This window comes from Apis cerana, linkage group LG10 (assembly GCF_029169275.1).
Source record: "Apis cerana isolate GH-2021 linkage group LG10, AcerK_1.0, whole genome shotgun sequence".
Classification (NCBI taxonomy): domain Eukaryota; kingdom Metazoa; phylum Arthropoda; class Insecta; order Hymenoptera; family Apidae; genus Apis; species Apis cerana.
This window is the reverse complement of record NC_083861.1, coordinates 495845-508181: the sequence shown is the minus strand read 5'-3', so window position 1 is coordinate 508181 and position 12337 is coordinate 495845. Positions and strand designations below refer to the sequence as shown.

At 19.8% G+C, this 12337-nt stretch overlaps 4 protein-coding genes and 1 long non-coding RNA gene across 6 annotated transcripts; 3 read left to right on the top strand and 2 right to left on the bottom strand.

The window, feature by feature from the left end:
* Window positions 1-1177: 1177 nt before the first annotated feature.
* LOC133666879 (uncharacterized) lies at window positions 1178-1896 on the top strand. The gene is made up of 2 exons (XR_009831677.1): window positions 1178-1537; window positions 1606-1896. It is a non-coding gene; the product is annotated as an uncharacterized LOC133666879 (long non-coding RNA).
* Window positions 1897-3359: 1463 nt separating this feature from the next.
* Window positions 3360-5949, top strand: LOC108003785 (large ribosomal subunit protein uL11). 2 transcript variants are annotated; one of them, XM_017066291.3, is made up of 4 exons: window positions 3360-3623; window positions 3701-3774; window positions 3886-4276; window positions 5908-5949. In XM_017066291.3, exons 1-3 carry the CDS (start codon window positions 3587-3589, stop codon window positions 4270-4272), a joined length of 498 nt encoding a protein of 165 aa, XP_016921780.1. In that variant the 5' UTR covers window positions 3360-3586; the 3' UTR covers window positions 4273-4276; window positions 5908-5949. The 2 variants fall into 2 exon arrangements, with proteins under 2 accessions (XP_016921780.1, XP_061935985.1); XM_062080001.1 differs by having other exon boundaries at window positions 3420-3623; window positions 4823-5949.
* A 712-nt stretch (window positions 5950-6661) lies between these two features.
* LOC108003758 (derlin-1) lies at window positions 6662-7666 on the bottom strand. Its single transcript, XM_017066239.3, has 2 exons — window positions 7116-7666; window positions 6662-7029 (listed from the first exon to the last, which is right to left on the bottom strand). The coding sequence occupies exons 1-2, from the start codon at window positions 7552-7554 to the stop codon at window positions 6716-6718; spliced, it is 753 nt and encodes a 250-aa protein (XP_016921728.1). The 5' UTR covers window positions 7555-7666; the 3' UTR covers window positions 6662-6715.
* Window positions 7667-8289: 623 nt separating this feature from the next.
* LOC108003753 (translocon-associated protein subunit alpha) lies at window positions 8290-10220 on the bottom strand. The gene is made up of 5 exons (XM_017066233.3): window positions 10076-10220; window positions 9555-9722; window positions 9211-9470; window positions 8870-9137; window positions 8290-8788 (listed from the first exon to the last, which is right to left on the bottom strand). Exons 1-5 carry the CDS (start codon window positions 10137-10139, stop codon window positions 8724-8726), a joined length of 825 nt encoding a protein of 274 aa, XP_016921722.1. The 5' UTR covers window positions 10140-10220; the 3' UTR covers window positions 8290-8723.
* A 37-nt stretch (window positions 10221-10257) lies between these two features.
* Window positions 10258-12259, top strand: LOC108003787 (large ribosomal subunit protein mL46). The gene is made up of 4 exons (XM_017066295.3): window positions 10258-11113; window positions 11239-11574; window positions 11667-11809; window positions 11886-12259. The coding sequence occupies exons 1-4, from the start codon at window positions 11056-11058 to the stop codon at window positions 12156-12158; spliced, it is 810 nt and encodes a 269-aa protein (XP_016921784.1). The 5' UTR covers window positions 10258-11055; the 3' UTR covers window positions 12159-12259.
* The last annotated feature ends 78 nt before the right edge of the window (window positions 12260-12337 follow it).

The window sequence follows — 12337 nt, the reverse complement described above, 5'->3', positions numbered from 1 at the left end:
CATAAATAAGTAACTGATACAACAATTTATGTCGATGAACGAAATAATTTATAAATTAAACAAATATTATATATAGTAAATATTATATATATTAAATATTATATATAGTATTTAAGATAATAAAACAGAAATATAATAGGTATCTTTCAACAATTTTAATTGTTTAAATCGAATTCGATTTTTTTTCTTCAATTTTTATTTTTTCTTTTTTTATGAATAAATAATAAAATATAAAAGCAAAAAATAATATTTACATATTTACATATGAGATATATATAGAAATACACAGATATCTCACAGAAGAACAAAAATGTTTATTTATTAAAATTTACATATACATTTTATTAGAATTAAAAAAATTAAAATAACTATAACTCTGAATGAAAAAATTAGGTAATAATTATTTTATATTATATTTTATTTAATTTAAAAAAATTCAAATACTTTGTTTTATACTTTGTATTATTAAATTCACTTAACTAATTAAATTTAACAATTAACATATAAATTGCCAAATTTAGAGATAAAAACAAGCGGAAAACATATAGAAAATAACAATAAATTATATATGAATATATCTTAAATTTGTCTAACAAAAAAGTCATTGAATATAATCATAATTAAAATTTATTTTAAGAGAAATAAGTTTAAATTGAACAAATTTAACATAAGATACTATGAATTTTTTATATTATTTAAAATATTAGAATATATTGTATTTTTTAAATTAAGAAAGAAAATAAAAAATAAAAGATGAACTTAATCTAACAAATAATTTGTAAAAGAACAAGATAATTTATATATAAATGAATAAAAATAAATAATTGAAAATCTTGAATTATGCATCAGTGAACATTAATTTTAGATCATATATAAATACAATTTATGTATAAAAATCCACAATTAAATTGAAATAAATAATGTAATAAATCAATAATAGAAAAAAATGTAATAGCTAATTACATTTATAGTTAAAAGATAATTTAAAATGATATTATATCAGATATGTATTACAAAAAGATAGGAATATAATTTTATTAATTCTTATTAGTTATCTTATTAATTTTATTAATTATTATTAGAAAGAATTATAGCTTGAAAAGTATAGTTCGAAAGTTTGAATGTATATTTTTTCGAGAATAATTCAGATTGCTGTAAATTCATAATTTTCGAAATATTAACAAAAATTATTGATATTAATTTATATATGATTTAAGAATTTTATAGAATTATGTTATAGAATTTTATCTATATTATATTGTTGATATATTTATATCGTAACAACATTTGTGTTAGTATGCATCATTTATTTATTATACTTTCTTATAAACATTATGATAAGTAACATCCAAAACATATAATGTATGAACTAATATTATCATATTCAATATTTATTTATAATGAACTTGGACATTATACAGATTCTTTTTTAGATGGAATACAAAAATATATAACACAATCGAAATTACCACGAAATTACGATAAATATTTATACCAAGTATATAAGTGGTATCACTATCATCGTATTTTGATTATCGTAATTTTGATCATTATAATTTTAGTTTTAGAAAAGTTTTTTTATTTATTTTATTTTTTATTCCGCAGATCCGAAAAAATCCGATGGAATATCCAAACTTTTTATGGATTGATACTAACATTGATAATATTAGTTTACCATTGCTGAATTGTTGAATGAAGATAATATATTAACGTAATACGACGCTTTACTTTGACTTGGAAAAAATCTAGTGATGTATTCATGATATATTTGTCTATAGCATTAGCAATAAGGAATAATGTGATATCATATATTCTTTTTATGTGGAAATTTACTAAACAGAAATTGAGCCATTTTTATAATAAAGAAGTGTATAGGATATTGTTTCCGTCCAATAATTCTGCTGGTTATATATTTTAAATATTATTATATATATATAAAATATAATATATATATTATATATATTATTATATATATTAAATGTTATTTTAAATATATTTTAAATTTTAAATATTAATATATTTAACATTAATATATTTAAGTGATTATTAAGATATGTTAGGATATGTTATAAAAATAATAGAAGTGACGATTATAATGATACATAAGATATTATATATATATACATATAAGCAAAATTCAATGTAATAGCAACAATTTTAATTGATATCAAGAAAATTATGAATTTACAACAATAAAGGAGATATGTTTATGTTTATATTTCATATTTGACTGTGAATTATTTTATTATTTAATAATTATTAAAATTATTATAATTATTATAATAATAAAATATGTTATATATTTATATAAAGAATTTTAAGAATAATAAAAGTAATGTTATGAAATCTAAGTAAAAAATATATTTTGCTAAATTGAAAAATTTTGCATTTATTGCAATATATTATTTAGATACTTACATTATTCTTAATATTTTTTTTAATTAAAATATAATATAATAATTATAAATTGAATATTATCGGCATTTTAATTAAAATTTAATTTTTTTTTAAATTATAATTTTCAAGATATATCTCATGAAATGAAATGCATTAAAAAGTAAAATAAAAATTAATGATAATAAAATAAAATATATATTTTGGACATAATAATGATTAAATTACATTTTGTAATTATTTATATACTATTATTTTGAAAGTAAAAAATTTTCTATATCTTCATATGATGTCACGTAGATGATTTTATTCTTGCCAATTATCACGCCATATATAGTTTTGAGAATAATATAAGCAAATATATAATATGTAACAATTCTGATACTAATATTTCTTAAACTAATAACTGAAATTGCAATTTATCGTATATAGATTATTTAGTAATATCTATATATAGATTATTTATAGATTATTTAGTAAATTTATATTTTTTATATTAATTATTTATATATAATAATATATGTAATAATTCTGATATTAATATTTTTTAACTAATAATTGAAATTGCAATTTATCATAACATTTGTAGATTATTTAGTAAATTTATATTATTTATATTAATTATTTATATACAAAATATTTTATTTAGTTACTATTAATTTTTATTAGAAATAACAGACGCAATATATTATAAAATTTATAAATAAAAAATTATAAATTTATAAATATTAGAAATTTAATAAATTTAATTTTTATTACTATATAGTTAAATTTAAATTATAAAATTAATTTGTTAAAATTATTTGTTAAATAATTAAGTTATAATAAATCTAAATAAAATATTTCTTCATACTTTAAAAATGTAAGCAATAATAAATTTATTATTCAAAATTATTAACGAGAGAATTTCATTTTTTCTTTAGAAATTATCAGATTTCCCTATAAATAACTTTAAACAAAAATAACTAAAAGTAACTAGTGAAATGTTCAATAGATTAAACGAATGTAAAACCACTTTAAATTATATAGTTCATGTTACGTTGTTCCTAAGTATATATCTGAATAACCTCTTTTATTCTTTTTGAACATAGCTTTGCCACGTGTATGTATCGTTCTTAGATTTTAAAATAAAGATAAAAATCGTATTTCATCAAATATTTAGTTATTACTTTTTTATGTACTTATAATCAAAATGCCTCCTAAATTTGATCCCAATGAAATTAAGAAAGGTATATTTTTAATTTTTTATACATAATTATAATAATTAAAAAAAATAATTTGTTAATGTATATATTTATTTTAATAGTTTATTTGCGATGTGTTGGAGGTGAAGTAGGAGCAACTTCATCTTTAGCTCCGAAAATTGGCCCTCTTGGTTTGGTGAGTTTGTATTTTATAAGTATATATTATTTAAAAATGATATATATATTTTTTAATATTATTTTTTTTTTATTCAACATAAAATATTTATAAAATGTTTTATTTTTATAGTCTCCAAAAAAAGTTGGTGATGATATTGCTAAAGCTACCAGTGATTGGAAGGGTTTGAAAATTACTGTACAATTGACAATTCAGAACAGACAAGCTACAATTTCAGTAGTTCCATCTGCTGCATCATTAATTATTAAATCATTGAAAGAACCTCCAAGAGATCGCAAAAGGCAGAAAAATATCAAGCACAATGGAAATTTATCGTTTGATGATATTGTTTCTATTGCTCGATCAATGAGACCAAGATCTATGTCAAAGTATCTTAGTGGTACTGTTAAAGAAATATTAGGAACTTGTCAATCAGTTGGATGTACAGTTGAAGGTAGACCACCTAGAGATCTCATTGAAGAGATTAATGGTGGAAAACTTCAAGTACCAGATGAGTAATATGGTAAGTTAAAGCTCTTAGCTAATATTTTCAGCATATTATTTCTTTTTATGAATTTAATGAATTTATTGTATTGTCAAAATGATAAAAAAGTAATTCTATGATGAAAGTATATGCTTTGAGCTTTTGGTAGGGGTTAGCATCCCATCCCTCTGATTAGCTGTAACAATCTGCAAGCTATCAGGGATATTGCTACTGAGGAAAAAACCTCAATAAAAAATCATTATTTAAAACATTAATTTTTTGTATATTCATTCAAGAATAATACTGAAAAAAAGACATATGTGATTATATATTAATAATGATAATAATGATAATAATGATAATTATTTCTTTTTATTTAAACACTCAATAAACAAAATAAAATATATTAACATAAGATCAAAAGATTAATTGAATTATTTAAATGAAGTGAATAATCATATTTATAATATCATATATATAAATTTTCGATAATAATAATGTAAAGTGCTAAATCTATTATAAAATGTTTAAATAATTTTATTTTTTAATAAGATAATATATATATATTAACCCTTTGCACTCCAGGCTTGTTTTGCTCAATCGAACCAGTAACTCCAGATGATTCGAACCCGCGTGTGTTTGGTGTTCGGTGGAATTTCTTACAGCTAATTTATGATTTCACACAAATTAACGCAAACTTTTATGTTTTAATATTTTATATATCTTTACATATAAAGAAAAAAAATTATTGAATATTAAAGTCTATATTGTTGTTTTCTATGAAGCAATTGCATTATTTCATTAGTAAATAATTATTATTTAATTAATTCATTAGTAAGAATAGTTTAAAAAAAATCTAATGGTTCATTTGTATTCGAAGGTATTTACTGTTCTGCAGATTTTTTGTTGGGTACAAATTGTATACGGTATATTTTCCGATTCTGTGCATATTATCCATTTGGAATTTTCTGTATCTTTTGCGATATCTTCATTTCAATTATTGTTTTCACATTCATTATCTATTATTCTTATTTTTCATCTTCTTATACCTCTTATTTCATTTCCATGTTCATCATGGTTTCCTCTATCATTAATTTCTTTATGAATAGAAGTAATTTCGTCATTAAATAACAAAAAATCAAATTCATCTTTGCTTGAGTTAATTTCATTAACTTATTTCATGCTTACAAAACTCAAAAACTTTGAAAATAATATTTCTATTACCACGATTAGTCAAATTAGACCGAAGATGTCGTCTGACCCGCAATCACGATCTAATTTAAAATAAAAAATCTAGTCATTTAACAATATTATTCTACATCTCATAAGATTATACGTAAAGAGCTTAGAAATCTTTATGAAGCGATATTCTAAAAAAATCAAACATAAATAAATATTGTCGCCGCATCAATGTAAGTGATACCGGAGTCACCGCTGGAGTTACGGCATTAACTCAAGTGATGACAGAAAATCACTGTTGGAATGCAAAGGATTAAAATATATTAAGCTGAAATTGATAGCAGTTGGACAAACTAAGCAAAATATAACAAATTTGATAGTCAAAGTTTTAATATACAATATATATGTATATAATATTCTACATGTATTATTATATATATAATATTTTAATTAATAAATATTGTAAAAATTTTACATTTTTACTGTTTCAGATTTTTCATAAGGAGTAAAAATAAAACATTTTTAATATCAAAGTGTTATATTTTTGTGTATATTCCCTTCTTTTATAAAAAAATTAAAATTATTTAAATCATGAAAAATGAATATTTAATTTTATATATATATCAAATATATTTGTTATTAAATATTAACTAAATAGTAGTTTTTTAAATATATTAATAATAATATTATATAATTAATGTGTAAATATATAGTTTTATTTGCAAATCATATATTAGAAATAATTCTAATTTTTGTATTTGTATTTAAAAGATTAATATTTATTTTTATTTACATAAAACTTCGTAGTTTATTATCATATCAAGTCTAATTATATTTTTCTTTTATAAATTATTTTTTTTTTTAATATTTTTATTGCATAAATTAAAATTATATGAAATTATATAAATATATAAGATATAAAAATTAAAGATATAAAAATTATATAAAATATATAAGAAAATTTCAAAACTTATTAACTAGTAATGCAGTTACTTGATTCTATTATTAAAAAAGATATATTTATAATTTATAAAATTAAGATACAAAATTGCAAATATAATTAATTTTTTTATATAAATAAAATTTTATCATTCTATCATATATAAGAAAATATTAAAGATATTTTACATATTCAATTAATATATTAAGTATATTTATTTTTGAAGATAAATTTTTGAAGATATATTATAAAAAACAAAATTACTTATATATTTTTTTATATATGTTTTAATAAAACTAATTGAATGAAAATAATGGAAAAAAATTTAATATCATTTTTTTAATAATAAAATTAACAATTTATTCTCCTAAGACATATCCTCGTCCCCAATTATGACCACCAAATGTATTTCTAGTATGTTGAGTTTGCGATCTTTGTATAGGTACAGATCCAAACCATCTAATATTACCTCTTTGAGGTGGAAAATAAGATTCAAGAATTTTTGGAGTATTCAAAAGCTCAAGTCCACCAAGTTCTTGAGGATATTTAAATTTTAAAAATACATATAGATGTCCCACTAAAATACCAAAAAGTTCCATCATACCACCTCCAGATATAATAAGATTAAACGCAAACAATACCCATGGAAAATATATTGCTTTAAATGATGTACCTGTTGTAGAATAAAATTGATAGATTAAATTAAAAATAAAAAAATATTTAAATTTAATAATTTTATTTATAAAAAGATATACTTACCAAACCAGAAATTAACAGTAGCATCTTTATTTAATTGACACCAAACATATAATATGCTAAGTACCATAGGATCCATAAGAAAATGAAATTCACCAATAAGTCCTATGATAACGCAACATATCCAGTTAAATAAGAGTAAAAAACAATAATCTGCTGGCCTTCCATCATATTCTCCACGTTCTAATCTCAGCGAATAATTATATAAAAAATAACAGTTAATCAAAAAATGAAAGCCTGTACTTGGATTAAGAGGATAAAAAAAAACACTGGTTGCTGCTCTCCAAATTTCAAAATTGTTTATGAAGCGGTCATTTATAAGTATTAGTGAGGTTGGATTTATTAATCCGAATCTTCCTACTAATGTACAAACTACTGTACATAATAGCCAATATCTTGTGAAAATTGGTAAAGAATTAAACCAATTTCTCACATCCGACATTTTTGTAACTCTTATATTAATATTACAATTAATATATTATCAGATTATGCACATAAATAAGTACAACTCACTGACAATGTATGACGTGTATTATTTAGTGACTACGTAGATTAGGTTAGAACACAATACATAAAAATAACAAATATGGTATTCTAAAATATATCCTATTCATTTTTTTCTTTAAATATTTTTATAATAATATTTAAAAATGAAAGGATATAATAAAAATATATGTTATATATATGTTATATAATAAAAAACATCAAAAGATATTTTAATAAGAAATAAACATACAAAAAATCATATAAAGAAAATTTTATATAATTTTTAACATTTTTACATTGATATATATATAATTGCATATAATGCTAATTATGATATATCTCTAATCTCTTAAAAATTGATTTAAAAAATCATTTTATTTTCTATTATTTATGAATTTATAAATTATATATATATATATATATATTAATACATTTCGCGATTATCAGTCTTTTTATATTATTATTTAAATTCTAATAAAAATTTCTTTTATAAAATTCTGATTTTTTATTAAAAATTATATTATAAAAATTATTATATTTAGAAATAATTGCCATAGCTAAAATGTACTTAATTATTAATGCAAACATAGAAAAAATATATTTCTACATTTTCTAGCACAAAATATTTTTAAATTCTATTAAATTATAATTATGGAATTATTAAAATTCTATATTATAAATAATATATAAATAAATTATACAAAATTATTTTATTAATATAACATTTTTTCAGAGATCAATAACAAAATAAACAATAATTATAAGATGTACATATATTGATGTGATTTATAAATAGCAATGCATGAAAATTATATTACTTACATAAAACAATTATATATTCTGATTTGCATTATTCCTTTTTTTTTCTTGATAATATTATATAACATTTTATAACATTCAAAATAATTACAAATTTTATTTTATATTTCATTACAAAGTATAATGTAAACCATTTGTTTTATATATCTTAAATATATAATAATGATGTTAAATTCTCATTTTAATATATCATAAATGCAAAAATGTGAAAATTTTTTGTTAAAGAATTATCATAAATGTCAAACTATACTTCCTTTTTTATTTACACATGATAGACACACACACAAGCACACGCATACATTAATATCAGTCATCAGTTCTTTTAACTTTTCGTTGCCTAGGGCTTTGCCTAGGAGTTCTAGGAGATTTATCTATAAAAAAAACATTTTTAAAAAAAAATATATTACTTTAAACTTAATTTTTAAAAAATATATAAAATATATAATACTTACTAATTCTATTTAATGTTTCTTTTGGTAACCAATCATAATCTACATTATTAGGATTAGAAGTACCCATTTCAACAGGTGTTTTACGATTACTAGAAGATCGAGATTTACGACCAAGAGATGAAAGAAGTTGTTGTCCTCCTACAAGTGTCAATATTACACATGCTGCCAGAAAGACATATAAGAAAATTGTTTCTCCATCAAGACCATCATCCAATTCTATTATTTGCACAGTTTCATTGTAAACAGCTTCATTGAAGCTAATACCATTCTGTAAAATTATAGATTCAGTAATTTTTTGAACAAATATTTTTGAAAATGAATATGTTAATAATATTACATACAGCATCTTTATAATTCAAATTAATATTAAAGCCAAAAGGCCTTCCAGCAAGATTTTCTGATGGAATAAACGAATATGCTAATGTTGCTTCGTGTTTTGGTTTTACAATCTTGTTATATATAACAGTTGAAAAATTTTGAATATAAAAATTAAAATTCATTGCATAGCGGAAAGAGGCATCTACAGATTCAAGAACAAAATCAGATTCTCCTTTATTGGTGAAACCAACAAGAAATTCAACTAAATTTCCAGCTGGTAATTCTAAAAAAACAAATGAAATATTAATTTTCAATTTTATAAATAAAAAAAATATACTCTATGATTTCAAAAAATTTATATATATACCTAATGTTGATAATCCATTGTAAACTGGTTTAGTAAATAATATAGTTGTATCTGCATCAGATGAAGCAGTAGTTATTTCATCTTCTGGTTCTTCATCTGTTATTATAGAATTATCTTCTCCTTCAATATCTACAATATCATCTATATTTTCATCTTCTTGAGCATAAACTATAATGAAAAATATGCATTCATTACATAATTATTTACATATAATTGTTTATACAAATTGTATAAACAAATTTAAACTTAAACATTAATATAATCAATATAATTATAATTATAAAAATATATTACAAAATATCATTTATATATAAATTTATTATGAAAAATTTTATTTTAAAATTATTAATTGATGTTTTAAAAAACTGTGCTAATTATATGTTTAATATAAATTACATATAGAAGAAAAAAATAAAAACGAAAAAAATATAATTTTTCCATATGTTTTTTAAATACGTTACAATGTTTTAAATATAAATTGTAAAATAAATATTAATTAATATTTCATTATTGTTTATTACCTCTATTCATTATAAAAGTAATTGTTGAAATGAAAACTAATAAAAAAATGCTAAACTTCTTCATTTTGTTGCGTTGTTCTAAAACTAACTTTTCTGTTATAAAAATCGATTTATTCCAGTTCTTGAACACTCACTTCAAAGCAACATTCAACTACGCTGCTTCAAAATAGTAATACCGGCTACCATCTCTGCAACGTGGAAGGACAGCAACGCAATCGTCAATCCTACAACGTGGAACATTAACGTAACGTTGGCATTAAGTAAAGAATATCAAACGTCAAAAATGATTTTGTGTTACCAACATGATAAATTTAATTACTATTAATTGTTTTTTTAAAATGTTATGTCTTTCTATAGTGGAAATTTAAACGTATCACATATGAATTCTACAAGATATATGATGAATATAGTAGTTTAATAGGATTTATTAAAAATTGTCATTATTATTTATATATTTTAATTTATTAAGTAAATATTTATTTTTATCTAGAAAAGAAAATATAATTAAGATATAAAATATTTATTAAAAAAAGTAAATAAAATAATATAAAATATCAATTAAATTGTATAAAATTATTAATTTAAATTTATCATTAACAAAGCATATTAACATCAAATATAAAAATATTATGAATATAATTTTAATTAAAATCGTATGAGTTTGGATGAATTTTATTTTAATAAATATTTAAATTTTAATTATAATCATGAGCAAAATAGCTTAATTTTTCCCAAGGATAATAATTATAATTTTCGAGCTATATAACGATATATGACGTCATTTTCTTTTCTTACTTACAGTAGAGAATTCTTCCAACAATTTTGTTTAATAACCTTAAAATTACTATTTTTACATAACTTCTAGAGATTAATAATACTATTTATTATTTGTTCACGTCTATTATTTATTTGTATTTATTTTATCTCTATTTTAACTTAAAAAAGCTTTTAATTTTTCAAGTATCTTAAAATATGGAACAATGATGTTTAAAAGAATTTTAACATTATGTACATCAAGTGGTTCGCCTTTAACAACGTGTAATTATTATAATTAAATTTATAAATTTATTTTTTACATTGTTTATAAAATAATATATTTCAAAATATATTTCATTTTCACACAATTTCATGAAATTATTTGAAAAAAAATACATTTTACATAGGTATTTCATCAACATCAAAGGTTATATCTCGATCTCTTTCGGAACAAGATATAGATGTTTTGGAAAAATGGGATTTATTAAGTGCTGTTTGTTTGGAACGTCATCCAATAATTACAAAACCGATGTTAGATATAGAAACAAAATATCAAAAAATGTTACAACATATAGAATTTGAAAATAGTATGATATCTGATTTTGAAATGCAAAAACAAACGAAAAAAAATCAAAAAATAAAATTATTTGCATCTGAGAGTATTTCTACTCAAACAATACAAGATTTCGAAGATTCTTGGGAAGAAGAACTTACTAAGTTTAAATTTGCATCAAGAATTAATGGTATGATTTTTAATGATTTTAAATAATTTAATCATATTTATTATATCTAATTTACTTAATTATCTTAACTATCTAACTTATTTAATTTGTAGAAAATGAAGAGGACAATATCATTGTATCATTGAAACGAAAATTAGATAAAAATTTAATATTATTAGTAGAACAAAAAATTGGTACTTCTAATTTTTGGATTCCTCCACAAAGTAAAAGAAAACATGGAGAAAGTATGATACAAGTAAGAACTATATATATTTTATTTATTTTTTCTTTTTTCTTTTAATATAATTACCAATATTTATTTGTTATTTCAGACTGCACATAGAACATTACAAGAACTATGTGGAAATAATATAAAAGTAAAATTTTATGGCAATGCACCAATTGGATTTTATCAATATAAATATCCTAAAAATATACAGGAAAAAGGTCAAGATGGGGCAAAAATTTTCTATTTCTTAGCAAAATATATAAGTGGAGATATTTCTTCTAATGTAAGATATTGTTGGTTAGATAGAAAAGAACTTAAAAAAACTACACATCCTGATATTTATAAAAGTTTGTCTAAATTCTTATTACCCGATTAAATAATTATAGAATATAAAATACAAAGTCTTAGAATATATATATAGAATAGAATTATCAATTATGTATTTTTCTTTGTACAATAAATGAAATATTTAAATGATTTTTAATTTTATAATATTGAAATCTTTTTTTTATATAAGTGCATTTTAAACACAAAAATATAAGAAACAGAAAAATA

Excerpts from the sequence above, each read along its gene's own strand:
- LOC108003785 (XM_017066291.3), top strand. The coding sequence starts at position 3,587 with ATGCCTCCTAAATTTGATCCCAATGAAATTAAGAAAG. Across the intron at positions 3,624-3,700 it reads TCCCAATGAAATTAAGAAAG|TTTATTTGCGATGTGTTGGA; the intron begins GTATATTTTTAA and ends TTATTTTAATAG. Across the intron at positions 3,775-3,885 it reads AAATTGGCCCTCTTGGTTTG|TCTCCAAAAAAAGTTGGTGA; the intron begins GTGAGTTTGTAT and ends TTATTTTTATAG.
- LOC108003758 (XM_017066239.3), bottom strand. The coding sequence starts at position 7,554 with ATGTCGGATGTGAGAAATTGGTTTAATTCTTTACCAATTTTCACAAGA. Across the intron at positions 7,030-7,115 it reads TACTGTTAATTTCTGGTTTG|GTACATCATTTAAAGCAATA; the intron begins GTAAGTATATCT and ends ATTCTACAACAG.
- LOC108003753 (XM_017066233.3), bottom strand. The coding sequence starts at position 10,139 with ATGAAGAAGTTTAGCATTTTTTTATTAGTTTTCATTTCAACAATTACT. Across the intron at positions 9,471-9,554 it reads CAATGGATTATCAACATTAG|AATTACCAGCTGGAAATTTA; the intron begins GTATATATATAA and ends TTGTTTTTTTAG. Across the intron at positions 9,138-9,210 it reads ATTTGAATTATAAAGATGCT|AATGGTATTAGCTTCAATGA; the intron begins GTATGTAATATT and ends ATAATTTTACAG.
- LOC108003787 (XM_017066295.3), top strand. The coding sequence starts at position 11,056 with ATGATGTTTAAAAGAATTTTAACATTATGTACATCAAGTGGTTCGCCT. Across the intron at positions 11,114-11,238 it reads TGGTTCGCCTTTAACAACGT|GTATTTCATCAACATCAAAG; the intron begins GTAATTATTATA and ends CATTTTACATAG. Across the intron at positions 11,810-11,885 it reads ATGGAGAAAGTATGATACAA|ACTGCACATAGAACATTACA; the intron begins GTAAGAACTATA and ends TTGTTATTTCAG.